Source organism: Papaver somniferum, chromosome 7, assembly GCF_003573695.1.
Source record: "Papaver somniferum cultivar HN1 chromosome 7, ASM357369v1, whole genome shotgun sequence".
NCBI lineage: Eukaryota > Viridiplantae > Streptophyta > Magnoliopsida > Ranunculales > Papaveraceae > Papaver > Papaver somniferum.
In genome coordinates, this window is record NC_039364.1 from 110,402,936 (window position 1) to 110,422,274 (window position 19,339).

General features: G+C 39.0%; 1 protein-coding gene and 1 long non-coding RNA gene across 14 annotated transcripts; both read right to left on the bottom strand.

Annotated features, from left to right (window-relative positions):
• Positions 1–7,894: 7,894 nt before the first annotated feature.
• On the bottom strand, positions 7,895–12,110 carry LOC113298119. Of its 13 annotated transcripts, none has more exons than XR_003334007.1 (10): positions 11,703–12,110; positions 11,214–11,298; positions 10,589–10,664; positions 10,395–10,465; positions 10,133–10,255; positions 10,004–10,038; positions 8,967–9,034; positions 8,584–8,661; positions 8,313–8,500; positions 7,895–8,206 (listed from the first exon to the last, which is right to left on the bottom strand). It is a non-coding gene; the product is annotated as an uncharacterized LOC113298119 (long non-coding RNA). The 13 variants fall into 13 exon arrangements; XR_003333999.1 differs by having other exon boundaries at positions 10,359–10,465; XR_003334005.1 differs by having other exon boundaries at positions 10,180–10,255; positions 10,395–10,499.
• A 456-nt stretch (positions 12,111–12,566) lies between these two features.
• LOC113293326 lies at positions 12,567–14,366 on the bottom strand. The gene is made up of 5 exons (XM_026541994.1): positions 14,250–14,366; positions 13,749–13,862; positions 13,592–13,663; positions 12,947–13,171; positions 12,567–12,856 (listed from the first exon to the last, which is right to left on the bottom strand). Exons 2-5 carry the CDS (start codon positions 13,815–13,817, stop codon positions 12,593–12,595), a joined length of 630 nt encoding a protein of 209 aa, XP_026397779.1. The 5' UTR covers positions 13,818–13,862; positions 14,250–14,366; the 3' UTR covers positions 12,567–12,592.
• Between the last annotated feature and the right edge of the window lie 4,973 nt (positions 14,367–19,339).

Sequence of the window (19,339 nt, forward strand, 5' to 3'; positions counted from 1 at the left end):
TTCACTGTTATGTGCTTCCCATGTTATGTTATTGTGTTTAAATTCATGTTTTGTTCACTGATTAGTGGTAGAAGTTTAGCTTTGAGGCACTGTATTGATTGAGCAGTGGGGAGAAACTAGTGCTCACTAGTGACTGTGAGAAAACTAGTTCTCTTCCCACTCTAGTAGTTTGCCTAGGCTCTCTTGTTTTGTCACCACTGTTAGCTTCTCATCTTCACTGCCCTTGGCTTAGGCCTTGGTATGTAACTGTTTCCAGTCACTGTCATCACCTAGTAGTTTCTTTGATGTTTTTTTTTAGTGTACTTGTTCATTGTCTCACATTTTGTCACTTTCATTGTCACCTTAACTTTTACTTTGTTCCACTCTGTTTTGCTTTTTTTTTCTGTTTAGTCTCATTGTTTAGTTTCACTTCCATTCTGTTTAGTTTCATTGTTTTGCTTTTGTTTAGTTTCACTTTGTTCCATTCTGTTTAGTTTCATTGATCTGTTTACTTTTGTTCTGTTTAGTTCATTTTGTTCATAGTTACTGTTTACTTTTGATTCTGTTCACTGTCCAAATTCAATTCTATTTGCTGTCACAAAAGCCCACTGTAAATTCTTAAGGTTATTACCTGTCTGTAGAGGTCACTTCTTTTCTTCTTGACCAAAAACTCTCTAAGCCCACTGTCCATTGTTTGTACAAACTGAAGCCCAGTTCAATCCAAAGATCAAGCCCAGTTCAATTCACATCAGAAACCAACTGAACCCAAGTTCAGCCCATCAAAACCACTGAAAGCCCAACTCATTCCAAGGGTATTCATAACCCATTAGCACTCAAAAGCCCATTGATTATTCATAGCCCAATAACAAATTAGAGCCCAAAATAGCTAGAGAACTCCAAAACACACCCAGTCTCTGTGGATCGACCCGTACTTGCACGAGCTACAACTGACGACCGTGCACTTGCGGTATTACTGTAGGCCCGCATTTTTATTACGCTTATTTTTTCACGCTTCTCCGGGCCCACCAAGTTTTTGGCGCCGTTGCCGGGGACCATTTTGCATTTAAATATAATATCTTTGAGGCCTACCACCGGCGCATGATGAGTCCCACGGTTGAGCGAAGTAGGCGGGCCCACATGCCTATCAAACAGGTGCAACAAGGTGACGTTTGGTCGAAGCATATACATGGTGGGGTCCATATTCGTCCAGGGTTACATGCACGGTTTTCTATGGGAAGAGGAGCATACAAGTTCTATTTCCTTCTTGGCTCGAATACCCGAAGGAGGAAACCGGTCCCACCAACGTCGTGGTCACACCTGGCATACTCACACGGATGATTGCCAACACGGCTGGCCAGAGTCCCTCCAGGTAAACTTCCTTTATCTTGTCTTCTTACGTGCATACTGTCACCATCTCATGCCTACCCCACAATGATGTAACCATTGTGTTCTAGGCAAGGGAATTAATGTTGTTGGTGGATTTTTGTTCAAGGCTAAAATTGTAAAAGCCGAACTTAATACGCTGACATCCTGCAGAGGATAAAGCTATCCGAGTGATGAATACTTCTTCACTTTACTAATTCACCTAGAATGAAGCATGTGGCAACAATACCAGTATTCTGTGAATTAAATACACCCAGAACGGAGCATGTAGCAACAATCCCGATATTCAGTGGATTTATAGCATTATTAATTAATGCATAATTAGCCTTGTATTTCCTGTGTTGTTCCCGCGGAACTCTCATTATTGGTGCGGCATGACGACTGAGTGTTTCTCTTAGCAGAGCAACACGAATCTCCAAGTTTCGATAGTGAGGCATGCACGAAATACCCGTACATGCTACATCTCTCGGTGTGTTATACTAGCCCGATTGAGCATATTTGTCTTGGTGTGTTATACTAGCCCGATTGAGCATATTTCTCTCGGTGTGTTATACTAGCCCAATTGAGAATATTTCTCTCGATGTGTTATACTATCCCGATTGAGCATATTTCTCTCAGTGTGTTATACTAGCCCGATTGAGCATATTTCCTAAGGGAAATCTGGGCTGTCCATGTCAGTCTCAGAAACAATCACGACCACGCAAGTTGGCCGCATGATTTAACCATCCTAGACGCTCCTCAGAAGGAGAAGGCTACCACCTTAATGACCACCAGCGGGCCCGTTTTTGCCCTGGTCGGTCGAATACATACCACGCCTCCAAAACAACCACCGAACGCCAGCCTAAAGTAGGATGGTTGGGCTGGTGTGGAGAAGCTTGTACGCACAAGACTTCCAATGTCGGTCTCAAAACAGATCGCGGCCGTCCAACTTCGCCCGCATGGTTGGACGACATAGATCGTCCCATGACCGGTTGGACAAGCGTTGTCCTGCACACCGGCATGCCCCCTTTTTACTTACTTGACTGACTTTCTGACGACCTATCCAGGGAGGAGAAAACGCTTGCTCGAAGTTCGGCCTGCGTGATGCTTTAAGGGTCACAGGAAAGTCCACTAGTGTCTTAAATTGATCACAACCATCCAACTTCACCGACATGTTTGGATGGCTTAGATCAAGCCTATGACCGTGGGACAAGTACACACATGCTCACCACCGGCTCAATATGGGTCCCACATGGTCGGCCTCCTCAAAGGAGGAGCATAGCTTTCCAAACCGTTAGGTTGAAGTCGTGTACACACGACCGATCCAAAACCCTAATTAGGGTTTGCGGCATGTTACATGTGTCGCTAATTGATCACGAGCGTCCATCTTCGCAAGCATGGATGGAGGGTGTAGATGTAGGCTTAAAAGGTCCCGAGCATGTCAACATGATCACCGTGGGCCCATCTACACGCATGACCGATCGACCAAGGCCAATTATGGCTGAACGTCTTGAAACGCACGCCCGAAGTAGGCATGTCGCGCGGCTTCCAAATCCTTTGCGGCAACGGATATCTGCCGCAAACCGATCTCAACCACTCAACTTTTCCGGACAAATTGAGTGGCTTAGATCACATCTTCATGGGACGGTGAGGTACAGGCGTCTACACCGGCAAACCGTCTACACGCATGCCCGGCGGTCCTGCCAAAAACGTCTCCCATGCTTGGATTCGACCAAGCTGAAGAGTGATGCTTGTGCACCTCTTCAAAACCCTAAAACTTCATCAACGGTCGCAGATGAGCGTCATATATCATCTCGTCCGTCCAACTCTACCAGCTTGGTTAGGCAGCCCAGGCTAGGAGTTAATTGGCCAATAATGTGTCGTGGTGATCACCATACATCACTCTACCACATCATGTGATCGTCCAAGGGAGGGCTTGACTACGTAGCCTCCAAACGATCACTTGAAGGTAGCTATGCGTGCAGCTGTTTTGAGACGCTTAATCCTCGACTTGCTCCGATAAGCTTTAAAACAGCGATGTTTCATGCATATTGAATATATTCGATGCATTACATGCATAGAATACACACGATATTTCATAAATATCAGTTTCCCAAATAACTTAGTTATTTAACCTAGCACTATATGCTACATTCTGTGGGTCCCACGATCCACATAATCGAGACATCAAGCATGTCACAAACTGGGGGATACATACCGGGGTATTGGTATGGCGGTTTACAACGTGCAATGCGCCATCACAAGAACGTGTACGGAAGACATGGATGGTTAGTAATGATGGGAGAAGTGGGAAAAGACTGATCGTGTGACACTAAGACGACTTCACTACTCCATCACTCCACTTCCCCCACTTCCCACGAGAGATGAGGGTTAGGCTCAATGACTTGTATAAATGGGTTCTCTTCCCTATTTCAAAAAAAGGGACAAGACATAAATCAAGTGTTGGTACAACGGATTCAAACACACAGAGCTTTGCTTACATTATTGCAAGCCAGTTCGGTATTCTGATACAAGTCATAAATAGCCAACACCTTCACGATCTCAACACCTTCTTCGCTTCCCTCCCTAAGATCAACCCCATCTCCTTCACTTTGTGACCGAAGCAAGTCTGGAACGACCATTTCTTGGTTTAGGCCAGAATTGTATAGATTGATCTCTCGAATCAAAAGCACTCCCGTGAAGTACATTTGTTTAGGGTTTAGATTCATTTCTCATCCACACACCCCAAATTACCAAAACCAGCAGAAATAGTTTTCACCTATGAAGGAGAAGGGTTGGTTTTGGGAAGGGAAGCGAAGAAAGTGTTGAGACCAGAATAGTTGATTCTGGAAGAGTAGTTGTTTTATACGACTTATATCAGAAAGTGGGAAGCTAACAGATGTTAAGCTAGCAAATGTTTTCTGAGTGTTGTATGTTCCTGACCTGAACTTGTTGTTTGGTGGAAATAGGTAATGCCTATTTATACAAGTCGAAGTGAAATGTACTCTGGTCTCATTAAGAAATGGAAAACAGGTGAGTAAATGGGAGGATGTGGTAACCGGTAACGCCTGGAATTGATGTTCCATAAAAGAAAGCGTTTCACCATTACTCCCTGTATTTACTAACCGCCTCATCCTTATGATACTTTCTTATAACAGGCGTAGTGTACGCCGCACGCTGTGAACCGCCAAACCAATACCCCATTAGCATCCCCCAGTTTGTGACATGAGTTGATGTATCGAGTGTTTTCATGGAAAACATGTAGCATGTTGTTGTCGTCTGGAAAGTCGAGCTTGGGAGACTTGCCGGCTCGGTGACCTTCGACGGTCGAGATTTTGCATCTTAAGAGGAAAGGTAGCCGTTGATTATTGCAACCCTTCGTCTGGTAGCCAGTGGCATGAAATCATGCTCGGTATGGATTTTATATGGCCTGGTTTAGGCGCGGCCAAAAGTTAGGGTTTTGGCTTTGTTTAGGCGCGACCAAACTAGGGCCAAAAGTTGCCATGCGTTAGCTGGTAACCTTGGACGGCTAAGATCTGCATCTTAGATGAAAAGGTGGTCGTTGATCGTTGCAGGCCTTCGTTTTGGCATCAGCATAGGGAAGGCCGATATGGCGTGGCACGGAAAGGTGGTTGGCATGCCATTGGCACATGTGGCATGGCTTGGCCTGGCCAAAACTAGGGTTTTGGGACAAAGGTTACCATGCGTTGTCTGGCGACCTTGGACAGCTAGGATTTGCATCTAGGATTGAAGGGTGGCCGTTGATCGTCGCACGCCTTCGTTTTGGTAGCCGCATAGGGAAGGCCGGCATGGTATGGTGCGACAAGGTGGTTGGCATGCCATTGGCACATGTGGCATGGCATGCCTTGGCGCGGTTTGGCATGGCCAAAACTAGGATTTTGGGCCAAAGGTTACCATGCGTTATCTGGCGACATTGGACGAGTAGGATTTTCATCTAGGATTGAAGGGTGGTCGTTGATCGTCGACGCCTTCGTTTTGGTAGCCGCATAGGGAAGGCCGGCATGGTATAGTAAGGCATAATGGTGTGGACGACTTGGCATAGTGGGGCCGAGGCAGAATGGTGTGGGCGGATTGGCGTAGTGGGGCCAAGGCAGAATGGTGCGGATGGGTTAGCATAGTGGGGCCTAGGAAGAATGGTGCGGGCATCTTGGCATAGTGAGGCCAAGGCAGAATGGTGCGGGCGGATTGGCATAGTGGGGCCAAGACAAAATGGTGCGGATGGCTTGGCATAGTGGAGCTAAGGGTTTGGACGGCTTGGCATGGTAGGGCCAAGGCAAGGTGAGGTTTGCTTGGCATGGTAGGGCCAAGGCAAGGTGCGGTTGGCTTGGCATGGTGGGGCCAAGGGTTTGGCATGCTATTGGCGCATGGTGCGGCCAGCACTGCTAGGGCCAAGGCAAGGTGCAGTTGGCTTGGCATGGTGGGGCCAAGGGTTTGGACGGATTGGCATGGTGGGGCCAAGGCAAGGTGTGGTCGGCTTGGCATGGTGGGGCCAAGGGTCTGGCATGCCATTGGTCCGCGGTGCGGCCAGCATGGCTAGGGCCAAGGGTTTGGCATGCCATTGGCGCATGGTGCGTCCAGCATGTCTAGGGCCAAGGGTTTGGCATGCCATTGGCGCATGGTGCGGCCAGCATGGCTGGCATGCCTTGGCGCGGTAAACGTGGCTGGCATGGTTTGCCATTGGCACAGTGGTGCGGCTGGTATGGTTGGCATGCCTTGGCGCGAAGATGTGGCTGGCATGGTTTGCCATTGGCACAGTGGTGCGGCTGGCATGCCTTGGCGCGAAGATGTGGCTGGCATGGTTTTCCATTGGCACAGTGGTGCGGCTGGCATGGTTGGCATGCCTTGGCGCGGTAGCATGAGAATTAGGGTTTGGCATGGATGATGTTAGTCAATGTTAAGGGTTTTGCCGTGGAACATGACACATGTATATAAAAAAAAAGGTACCATGGTAATTCTTACATAGGCATGCTGATTGATTCAATGAATGCGCTAGTGGTCAAAGTGACGTCATGTCAGATGTACGGTTTTACGATTTTAACCCTAAGCTAGAAACCACCATCAACATTGGTGTAACCGATCCTAGTGACTGGTATGACCGATTAGATACCATGTGTAGATGGAACCGATCCTTGTAATTGGTATGACCGATCCTAGTGACTGGTGTGACAGATCACAAGTAGGTACCGTATTAAGGTATAACCGATCCCAGTGATTGGTATAACCGATTCGAACCCATGTATGTGACTTGGTAGGACCGATCACAACTAACCATTGTGATTTAGTATGAAAAATCACACAGTAGTCTTGGAATACCGGCAAACCAATAATAAACTTGTTTGGAAGTGTGGTAGAACCGATTCCAAGAAGCAAATCCATGTAAATATGAAATAAGGATTTGTAGTGAAAAGATGTCAATATACTTTGAACGCGAGCAGTAACTCTTATCATTTATTGTTCAAAGATATTCCTTGGTACTTAAGGTGATCCTGTGCCGAAATAAATTAAGAATCTTTTAATTAAGATTTTTGGTTTTATATGCTTTAATTACCAGTAATTAATGCATAGCTCTAGAAAATAAAAATTAGTAATGTGCATTTACTAATTGGATATTTTCTATTGAGAGATTTCGGGAAATATTGAACAAGCATTTATTGGAATCAGAAAAACCGAATTTGGGCATTCATTGCATATCTTGAGAATATTTTAGGTTTTGGAAATTCCTTAGTCCAGAAGGGGCTCTAAATCACGCATGAAATCTGTTATAAAACATAGTTTATCACGGTTTTTATCCGTTATTAGAATCGTTATTTATTTGGTGTGACTTTTTTAAAATGACAAATTGGAGATGCTATTAAATACAACGTCTAAAATTCGTGATTTAAAATCACATACATAATCTGTTATTAAATATCACGCTAATTGTATGTGACATTAAATAACTGTTGATTTGTGTCATATAAGAATAACGGTTAATATATGTGAAATATAATAATGGTTGAGGCATGCCATTAAAAAAAACACGGTTATTAGGTGTGAAATAAAACAATGGTTCATAACCGTTATAATTGGAGGTATTTTCATTAGAAAAAAACTACCAATTCTAATGAGACTGTTTCGTCATTAAAAAAACAGCAATTCCGCGACCGCCAGGACACATCATTTATACGAGTTAAACGACCTGTTCTAGGGTTCTCTGAATGGGTCGTTTATAAAGCGTTTTTTAATTGCACGACCCTTATTGCGTGGGTCTCTGAACAGAGACCGTTTCCTACAGTCACTATAAGCTGACCCGCGACACTGGTCGTATATTTGAATTATAATATAAAAAAAATCAGATTCGGATCAGCTGAAATGTCTGAATGGTTGAATCTGAATTAATCTTACTGGCATTTTAGTCAAACAGTCAAGTTAAGACAAACAGTCAAGTCAAGTTAAACTACAGTCGAGTCAAATTAATGTCAAACTGAAATTCAAATGCAACCTCAAATTTAACTTAAATTCAAATGCAACTCAAACTTAACTGATATTCAAGTTCAAATTTAACTGAAATTTATAATCAAACTGAGAATTTTAACATTCATTCATTTTAACCATTGAGTGTAAAATTACACAAAAAAGGATGAAATACTGAGTTCAGAGAATCATGTCCAAGATAGCTAGTACATTCTAACAAAAACCTGTGATTCAATCACGAAGAACTAAGTAAGATACAATTATATTATATGCCAACACAATCTTTAGATACGAATTAAATGTGTACAACGAGACTAAACCCCAGTATGATCTGCAAGCTTGCAGCTACAATCAGGACTCCTTGAGTTTCCATCATACTGTGTAAAAATCTCTGCAAGTAGAGAATACAGGTGCATAAAACTAGCTGAATCGTCAAATTTAAGAAACATAAATGGAAAGAGGTGGAGAGATAATCAAAGTTTGTCTGCAGAACTTACTTCATGAGGTTCAGTGATTCGTTGTAGAGATGAGTCTCTAATAATGCAAAGGATAGGTACAGTATCAGCAGAAGAACCACCAATGACTGCCGGTAACCTGGTCCCAAACAAAACTTGCAGAAATATGCTTATGCCAGAGACAAATAGTGGTGTTTGTATCACTCGTATCTTGACACACTGAATGGAGCCTACGAAGATAAAAATCTTCCATTAAAACCAAAATCCAAAATTGAATATATCAATACACAAGAAAGGGACTATTGATTCTTACAAAGGTACCACCAAGCTTGACAATCATCCAATGCTTAAGCGCATTGAGCCTCTTCAAATGCTTCTTTAACCCTCTTTCCTGTTACCACACTAAAATTAGTACACATAGATTTATGTCAAACTCAGGGAATCCAAATATACAGTCCTGTAATTTCATAAATATCCTATCCCTACAAAGGGAACCAAAGCAAAAATATGAGCATATCTCATAAGACATTGTTGCGGAACTTGTCCAAGGAGACTACATCAACTCAAGGTAATATACAAATAACAGTAATGTATGCAGTAGGTGTTAACTAAAAACACTTGTAACCGGACCCAAGGATCAGAATACCACTGAAAGTTGCTGAGTTCATCTCTATGAAAGAAGTAAAGTATACGTACCTAGAAAGCTACACACTACAGTGTCACTCTCTAGAGCGGATTTAGCTGTACTCATGCCCCCACCGTACCTGCATCGAGAATCACTATAGAGTTAGAGTCACTATACATAAACATTGGAAGATCCAGTTTTCATTAATGCATAACAAACTACGAACTATGTTGTCAAAGGCCTAGGCGTCAAAGTGGCCTTATTGTGAACTTGGGCGCCACGCAGTGGGTAATGAAATGCCACTTTAAAAAGTGGCGCCCAGGCGTCGCCTTTCTAGGCGTTCAGGCCAAGGCGCCAGTTTTTTGGGCGCAAAAGGGGCATTTTATGCCAAAAAAGGAAAAAAAAATATAACCAAAATTTTTTGAAAATCTTTTTCATTAAGTCATACATTAATATTTTAAAACCCAAGCTAATTATGTTAAGAAACAGATCATTCCTAGCTATACTTTAACAATAGTGAAGGAAAAAAAACCTTTTCAAATATTTCGCAAATCTTTTTCATTAAGATTTACAAGCTAATATAGGAAATCCTAAGCTAATTATCTGTTATGTCAAGAACATAAACCTATGGGGAATCATTTTTCTACGCCGCGGCTTCGCCACGCCTCGCTGCGGCTCGGGATTTTACGCCCAACACCAACGCGGTGCCTTACGCCCATGACAACCTAGACTACGAATACACTCGTAGAGAAAGCTGTATGTTTAACAGAACTACACAGTATAAACCTAATATGACCTAGCTAAATTTCCTGCTACTGAATAATGAGAAAAGTTACTCAAAATTAGAAAGTTAGGTTGAAAGTATCTTAGGTTACCCTGTAATTTCTAGCTAAATCATCATTCTAAATCATGGGACAAGAAGTGTTCTGTACATTCTTCTATACTTGAATAACATCAAATGTCAGAAAGCTAATGTTTAGTTGGAAAATAAAATAAAAGGCTCATCTTTAAATAAAAAATCTAAATAAAAAAACATCACATTGTGTTATTACTAGATAACTTCACTTAGGTTTGTTCAGTTAACATTCCATAAGAATATTGCCCCAACCTTTTCTTCGGATTTCAGAGACACCGAGTCAGGATCTGTGAAAATTTGAAAAAGAGAAACAAAAATTATAAATTAATTCATTATTAACGAAATCAATGCAGTAGATATAACTTTTGAAAAAACCCTAACCTACAAGTGCATTTTGGGGGTTTGAATAGTAATATCCATAAACACACCATCATATCACTAGAACCACTAGCAAGTTGTCTACCATCAGGCTCAATTCAACAGTTATAACCTTTCCTTCATGACCTATACAAGGAAAAAGTAAACAACAAACTTAATCAGCATCCACAAAACTACATCTTCTTGAAGTACCAAAATTATAACAGAAAGTCAAATTGAAATCTTATACTAGCTTCTTATCGATTCCAATGGGTTCCCAACGAACATGGTTCTTAAATTTCTCCATTGGAATGTTGACAGGAACCTTGTGTTTTGCATCTAGGCCTCCAACAAGTTCTGCATAATATTCAAAACATCCAACAACATCATCCTGGATTGAAATAAAAAATAAGGTGAGGCAAATATCCATAAGAGATTAAACCCCTAGAATTCTTATGAAAATATGCATTGCTAGCATACCATGTCATATGCTTCTTCATCCAATAGTTCAAACATGATCTCCTATCCTAACCAACTCAGATTTTCTTTCAATTACCTGCAAAGAGAGATGAGAGAAATGCTTCAGCATACAAAAAAAATGTTAAAAGATTTTTCACACAAACACGTAAATACTAGTACACTAACAAACACTTTCAACTCAATAACTTGCTGCAGATTCCCGCTTACTAATCTTTGAAACCAACGCGACTTCCTAATCTTTGAAACCATAGAAACACACACAATGAGTCTCAACCTTCTAATATGTTCAAGATAAATTCCTTCACTTTCATTAAGACAGACCCAATGGAAGATTTACAATGGAGACTCATACGACCATTCACAGAGCAACAAAACACAATCAAACAAACTTCTAAAGACCAAGCTTCAAACAACTTCCAAAGACCAGTAGTAGAGCAAACTACTTCTACCTTTAAACAAACTAAACCATAACCTAAACTGAAATTAAAAAAATTAGCCATGATTTGAAACCACAATAAAACATAAGTAACATACACAAAATAGCAAAATCTTTACAAAATAAGTTATATCGAGATAAAACCCCATCGATCTGTGAGACCCTATTAATTTATTTAGAAGTCAATACCTTACAGCCTCTGTAACTAAGATAAAACCCACCAAAAGCTCTACATATAAATTGATATCCACTGGTAGAATTCAATATAATCCCTCTGCAAATTAAAAACAAATCCACCATTAACTAAACAACAAACTCCTTATCCAACGAATCAAACCCTAAGGTCCCTAACTTAAATAGTGAAATTAGAGGAAAAAAATTGCAAATCCTAACATCACCTGATACAGTTTGAAGAAAATCAAACACTAATTAAATGACTTCGTTTACAGAAAATCAGACACGACCCAAAGAATTTTGATACCAAATCAAAAGAAAAATGAATGAAAATTTCTACAAACACAATTTAATGAAACCCTAAAAAAAAAACCCAAATCAAATCCTTAATTTCATTCCAAGTTTAAGAAGAAACCCTAAATTCTATAAAATAAAATCTGGATCTAATAACTTCGCTAACAGAAAATCGAATTGAATCAAGTAAAAATGAGGGAGAAATTATACCTGAGGATTTTCAATTAATTTAAATCAAAATATTCATCTTCAATTGAATTGAAGACTAGACTCCAATCAATCTAAATCTTCAAAGAACGGCTCCAGATTCTCAAACCCTAGAAAAGCAAAAGCTGTAGCAGTAATCATTCATAAGATTTTATTTAGATATAGTTAGAGAAACCCTAGAATGAAAACAAAAAAAACTTCGATTGAATCTGTTCCCAGCAGATTTGAGATTTATAACTTGACCAATGAGTTGAGGGATTTTAACATCTAAGGTTTACTGAAGACGGGGAAAGGGGTTGGGTTTCAGAGAAATGATTTAATTGATTTCTTCTGAGTTTTCTTTTTTTCAGTTTCGCTTGAGTGGTGAAGAAGATGGATAAGAGAGGCGAGGAGGAGACCGAGAGCAGAATAAGAAAGAGAAATGGGAGAGAGAAATAGGTATTTATATGCAAATAATAAAAAATTATCACATCTAAATCGGTTTTCATGGGTCGCGGGATCGGTAGCAGTTTTAGGGCAAAAGAGTAATTATTCAGAGACTGCTATTAATCCTCTCTGAATTTTTACGGCTTTTTTTTATATCACAGACGGCTATTTTTGGTCAATGGTCTAACTACAGTCAATGAGGGTCTCTGATGTGGGTGGTAAAGCACTCATTTTCCACTAGTACGGATTCAGATTTTGGAATCTGAATGAAATCAATTCAGAATTATAATTAGTGTATCAGATATCCAACCAGATTAAAAAAAGAAAAGAAAATAGACGTTAAAGAATTAATTATTATTTATTAAAAGAGAATATAATATTCAAACATAGATTGACAGACATATCCTAGCAACTCCAAGTTACATCCTGAAAATTAAAAAACTAATCAATCTATTCTCACCACCATTCTAACTTGATGGCTCTCCTACAATAGTCACATAGGCCTTGGGCCACTTAAGAAACTCGCTTATTTTAACATTCCCAAGTACAACATCATCATCTCTATCGCACAATATCGCAGTTGGATTAATAATTTCCTCAATCATGCAGTCGTAGTAGTCATCAATCAGTAGCTTAGTATCAACATATGCAAGTGCAACAACCTTTTTTCTGAAGTTCCTCAAACAACAAAGACCAAACGACGAAGGAAAGGACGAAGGGATCCCAATACCCTGTATATGTAACAGGACAAACTTTAAGATACCATAATAGCAGCATCGTATACATCTGACTATACATTACTAAGAGATAATCGAGGTCACCTGTTGATAAGAGCTATCATAGATCTGACCATGCACTGCAGTGCTGTTTTTATGTCTTTCAGCATCCAACTGCGCTTTCAAAGCTTCGTTTTTCTGCATCTCTTTCCGCAACTTGTTCCTCACTTCCTGCAACTTGGCCTTCATAAACTCAGCAGCAAGAAACTGAGATTTAGAAATACCAGCACCCATTCCGCGTAAGTATCCCTTTTTATCAGCGACATATATCTAGCCATATACATGAATCAAATTCAAATTTATTGAAATTCGGTCAAATAATTAATGTAACATAAGGGAATTTTTTAGACTACTACTATGCAGATGGTCACAAGGCGGCAATTACAGTATACCCATAAAGGGAAACTTCGGCCAATACAGTCTAGCACTTATGTCTTCAATCATATGTTACATCTTATCACGAGTTCGAGGATACTACTTGAAAAACTAGTGAAACCTACATAGCGGTGCTGACTACTTGAATATAGATGCAACAGTATTATAGTGTAGTAATATGATTATATGAGAGAAAACAAATTTCAAACTAAATCAGCAAGCAGTAATATAAGAAAGCAACGTAATCACTACCACCATCCAATATGAAAATTCAAGAAGTAAAAAGATTCATGTAACAACAAATTCACCACTAACCTCGGTGACAACGTCAGTGCCCAAACACTTTTGTGCTGAAGGATTTTTATCATATGCCTCCTTCACTAGTGCCTACACATCAACAGAAGCCAACCAGATTCAGAGACTAACTGACATCATCAATATCAATAAACAATATAAAAATAGAAGAACTTACAAGTTTTGCAGCTGCCTGTGATTTAGAAGACAAGGGATCATCATCTGGGGTGGCTCTATGTGTTTTCATAAACACATCTGGCCTATATATTTGACCAGTGGGGCTTTCCTTTTCCTGTGGAAAAACAATGCATTAAATACTTGCAAAATTTTGCATCACAAGACAACATTTGTGAGCCATAATAAAGAAGAGGTTTACTGACAAGATGAGTGCATCAAAATTTAATTAGTTGCTAAGGTAAGTAATTATCCTACATCAACAATCCTTGAAATCTAACCAGCTGGGTTTCTTCGGCTATTATTGCACTTTAAAAACCAAATGGATTGAAAATAACAACTTCCAGTCGGAAGCAATAATGATCTGAATGAGCAAGAACCAATGAAACTAGTGTAAAGAAGGACTATAGGCATACCAAAAACATCATATGCTATCCAATTAGGGAAACAAATGAAATAACATAAGAATAATAGCTTAAAATGCAATACAGTGTTAAGAACTTACCAATTCATTCCACCTTGTAGGGACACCGATTTAGATAATCTGTAAGACTATGAAGTATCAAATCAAATAAAACTCTCAGACACACTCATAAACCAATGATGTCTGACTCAACGAAATGCAAGGATTCTGACTTAGAACACAGGGATACAGAGTACACGCACACAAACTTACGCCAATGATTGCCTGGCAAATAAGATGCAGCAAGCTTATTATCCAGAGCATCCTACAAAAGGCGACTACAAATACTACAAAAATTATGTACCACAGGAGCCGGTCAGCTTCTCTTACAATGCAACACATGTTAAAAATAGAAGTGATAAAACTAAAGGAGCAGCGAATAGTGAATTACTGGACACAACTACAAGAATTTAATAATTACAGATAGAAATTGAACGTTTTCATTCACCCAGATAATTATAATCCTTAACCAATTACAAAACCTCATACCAATAAGAAAATAATGAACTTAATCCAATACATGGATCAATAATCAAAGCAGACATTAATCAAATACAGTAATCATTAAATTGTCTGAAGAAAAAGGGCTTTTCAGAAACACATGAAAGTATACACTTAATGATTATGCCAATTTATCAACATCAATGATGTAAAGCTGGTGATATATGTAAGAAACCAGTTGCAACACGCATTTACACTAAAAGAGCCTTGTTGTTTTTGCCAAGAAAAACGAGTGAAAATGGGAAAGGGAAAAGGAACGTGGGTGATGCCAAATCTAATGATGGTCTAATAATCACAATGGGAGACCCTACTAAACCCCTAAAGAAAGATGGTCCAAGTCAGAGAGTGGTGTACAAGTATAATGCAGACAAAGCTTCAGTCAGATGGTTCCTACCCCACATTAAGGGAGTTTCAAAACTAATCTCAATATTATGAACCAGTCATAATTCATCTCTAAGTCTTGTTCTCAAAAAATGAAGTAGCTAAAGATGTCAACAAGTTAAAAAAATTAAGATATAATAAGTGTACTTAATATCAAGATGATTACCTGGAAGAAGGAAAAATCCAGATGAGATTAATAAAGATATCGATTAAATGTTTCAATCTCATTCCAGCTCAACTTGCATAACAGGCAATAGAAACTTTTAAGATGGTCTAATCCGGATTACTAGGTGAAGTTAATGTTTAACTCGAATATAGATTATCACATATCTCAAGTGAAGAAACAAACAGAAACAAGTTTTCAGATCTTTAGTATGCTTAAGCCACTAGAACAAATATCTAAGTTCAGAAAACATAAAGAGAGGACACGGTTTTTGATAATTACTATTTGACCAATTTTGATTGTTAGCCATATGAATACCCCACAGTGTATCGGCAAAATAGGCTCACATTGTGGTATACTGAGTTGGGAAGACCGACTAGTCTCACTGATGATGTTTATTTCCAATCCCCAAACTTCGATGCCCAATGGCTGGATGATCCTAACTTTTGAGAGAACTTCAGATAGATGACATTTGCAATCCGCTCAAGATAAGAGTGTCACTGGATACTACGCAATATGATTACAGTACTAAGATAGAATAAAATGAGGAGCAGCATTACACTATAATGCTAACAAAACAAGCTTTCAGCTTGGTACTTCAAATATTACACGAACTTCTAGAATACATATACGAAATAATACCTAAGCTCAATCTATGTAAGTCTCACAGATAAGAAGGCACGACACTTGCGAGAAAAAGGGGCTTATGACTCTTGCTCCAAACTCCATGGGTGGAGGTGGAGCTGACAAAGCTATAATGAGTGTCGGGAACAGAATTAATCGTGAACAAGTGCAGGGTCTCCTCAGGTTGATGCAATTAAGCTGTTAGTGAGCTCGCTGGGCATCTTGGGGGTACTCTCTTGGAGATAGTTACAGGAACAAGCCCAAGAACCCCATTTCTCATGTCGGATTTTAACTTTTTAAGATCAGTAAGTGGCCTCAGACTGATTACTCACTCATAAACTAACCTCAGAAAATTGACCATCTCATACCAACAAAGTTTGAACAAGAGAAGCACATCAGGAAAACAAACTCACTTAATGATCAATGGAAAAATAGAATTGGAATGACTTGAGATTTTCAAGGTATCCAATTCTCCCATAAAACTCAAACCAATTTATCAAACCAAAATCTCTGCAATTTTCGATTCTTAATGGTTCAAATTCATGCATTAAAACTAAATAAATTCATTCCTTTCCAATTTCTACATTAACCAATTTATCAAATTAACCAAAATCTTTGAATCTTATTAGATAATCATTTGGCCTCCGAAAATCAATTTATTGATTAATAAGACAGAAGCTTAAGCAAAAAAACCGAATGAAAGATGAGAAGGGATTTGAAATTTACTTTAATTTGATATCTTCTTCTTCTTCGATCTCCTCTTAGGTTTGTCTAGCAAAATAACAGAGAGACAAGTCTGACAAAGTGAATTCAGAAACCACTTTCATGCAATCAAACTAATCAAAATTATTCCTTCCCAATTTCTAATTTAACCTTTGCATATACAAGTTTGGTCTCCAAAATCAATTTTTTAAGGAACAGAGAAACTTGAGAAAAACCCAGAATACAAATGAATTGAAACTTACTTAATATCGTCGTGTCTTCTTCTTCTAAGTTAGTCTCCTCGGGTAGTTAGGTTTCTGGAGGGGGAAAAACCGACGGCGTCGTGAAGAGATGAACTAAGAACTTCTCTTTTGGTTCTATGAAGTTTTATCCTTTTTGGTGTCGGGGTTTGCTAGAATGGGACCCGGAACCGATACGGCGCTATAGACATATGGCAAGTAAGCCGGTGTCTTTGCTCAGCCAGTGGTTATCCATTTTTATGGTGCGCAACTGAATATTAGTGGGGCGTATACAATATCCAACAATTTTAATCCGTGATTTAATGGTTCTTGAAAAATCACGCACCTACAGATTTATCACATTTGAAAATAACGATTTTTTTGTGTTAAATAATGGGTCCCACTATTTTTATATTATATGACATAATTTGTTTGTCATACCCTAATCACACAATTAATCTGTCATTTAAAAACGTGATTTATAGCCTCTTTTGGACTAGTGCTTGGTGTCCAAACATCCATGGTCTAGAAATACTTAAGTTTGCATTTCTAGCAAACTATCTAAGAGCCAGGCAACTTCATTTCTTGTTGTTTCCGGTGGAGCCATTTATTCGGAGAGGAAGGTATCCTAATTAGGTGAATTCTCTTAAGACCGCTCGTTTAAAGACTTTTGTGAGATCAAGAAGCTCTATGAGTACCATTGGTGGGAAACTAGATGATTGCAATGTTATTAGTTTTCGATTTGATTTGATTGACCAACGGTTGTTGAAAATTTGATTGCACCTAGTTTGTTTATGCTTGAGAATCTTCTCTTCTGATATAAGATTCACTCAGACTAGATCAAAGTATCGACGGGATCTTTAGAACTGTTGTTAGATCTAAATACATCTTGTGATAATCCATTGTTAACAGACTCCGTTCTGTGTGTGATTTATCATTAACGATTCAAGTGGTGTTGTGTAGGTTTTAATTGCAGATTATAGAAGATTTGAAGACGAAGAAGATTTCTTATTGGTTTCTCATATCTTTGTGTTGCACAAACCTTGATCGATTGGGATCCAACTAGAATCGTATTTATTTGATTGATTAGTTGCGTGAGATCGGTAACACCTAATAGTTCTCTTGAGATCTATTTTGATTGTTACAAAATCCGAATCTTATTACTTAGGTAATAAATATTGGATTGATCTAACCAGGCAAATGAGTTTATTAGTTTAAACGGAAGAGCCTTTGCATATGACTTGAGATATATTTATCTTAAAGAATCAATAGAGTTGTTTCCAAACAGATTTGTTGTTCCTTTCCAGTTTGGAATACGATCCAAAGGAATTTTTCCAGTGCGTGCGCTCATCGAAGTCGGAAGCGCAGGGATACCGAAGAAACTAAGTGAACTAGGGTTAGTTGCTTGGTCTCAACTATACGAAGATAGTTTAGATTTGTATAGAGGCTTAATTCTGAGAGTATTCAATTCTGGACTAGGTCTCGGGGTTTTTTTGCATTTGCGGTTTCCTCGTTAACAAAATCTTGTCGTGTCATTTACTTTTCCTTTCCGCAATTATAATTGTTGTTACTATACTTTAAAGTAAATCACACAAATATTAACTCTGCTTTACTTTATAGTGATCCTATAGAGTTTGGTTAAGTCTGAACCTATTATCAAGTAGTCACACTTTGGTTATCGTATTGTTTCGATCTCGTATCCATAGACGATCACACAAAGTGTGAATACCGATTTTTCGTATTGTCTCAACTTTGTCCATAGACAATCACTTTCGGTAAGAGGACTTATGGGTGGATAAATAAAAGACTATGGTGTATTTGGGTACCCTCGTCTTTTCAATTGGTATCAGAGCAGGCAAACACGAAAAGATTTAACAATCTGTGTTTGGTGCGATCCAACCTATAAGAATTGAATATAATGTCTGATTCGATTAACGTTATGCAAGAGTATGAATACTCAAATGTTGAAGATGTTACTACTTTGTTAACTCATGATCCAGGAGTTACGAAAACATCTGAGTCTATCTCTGATGGAAAGGAAGATGCTGATAAAGAGTTGTCAAAATTCCTAAAGCCTATAAGATCTATGTCTACAAGGATGCTAATATTAAAGACATAATCTAATCTTCTCAAGCAAGTGATCAGAGAAAAATACGTGCCACTAAAATTCTAGCCAAAGAGAATATGGATCTCATTGTGAAAGTAGAAGCTCTTGGTAAATCTCTTACTCAAGATCAAGAGATTCATCCTATGATTCTGACTAATGATTCTGTTATAATTTCTTCTGATGAGAAAAACAAAAGTCCTTGCTCGACTTTTACAGATCGTGATAACAAGACTTGTTTGATCACATCTAAAACAGATCGATGATGGAAGGTTGTCTAACTACATCAAGTCAGAAGAGAATGAAGAACCATATTCTATAGCTACTGATGATCAAACGAAATCTTGTCCAATGGAAACTTTGAACCGATTCCGTGAAAAGGATCTTAAGGAATACAACTTTCAGTCACTTGACAGGA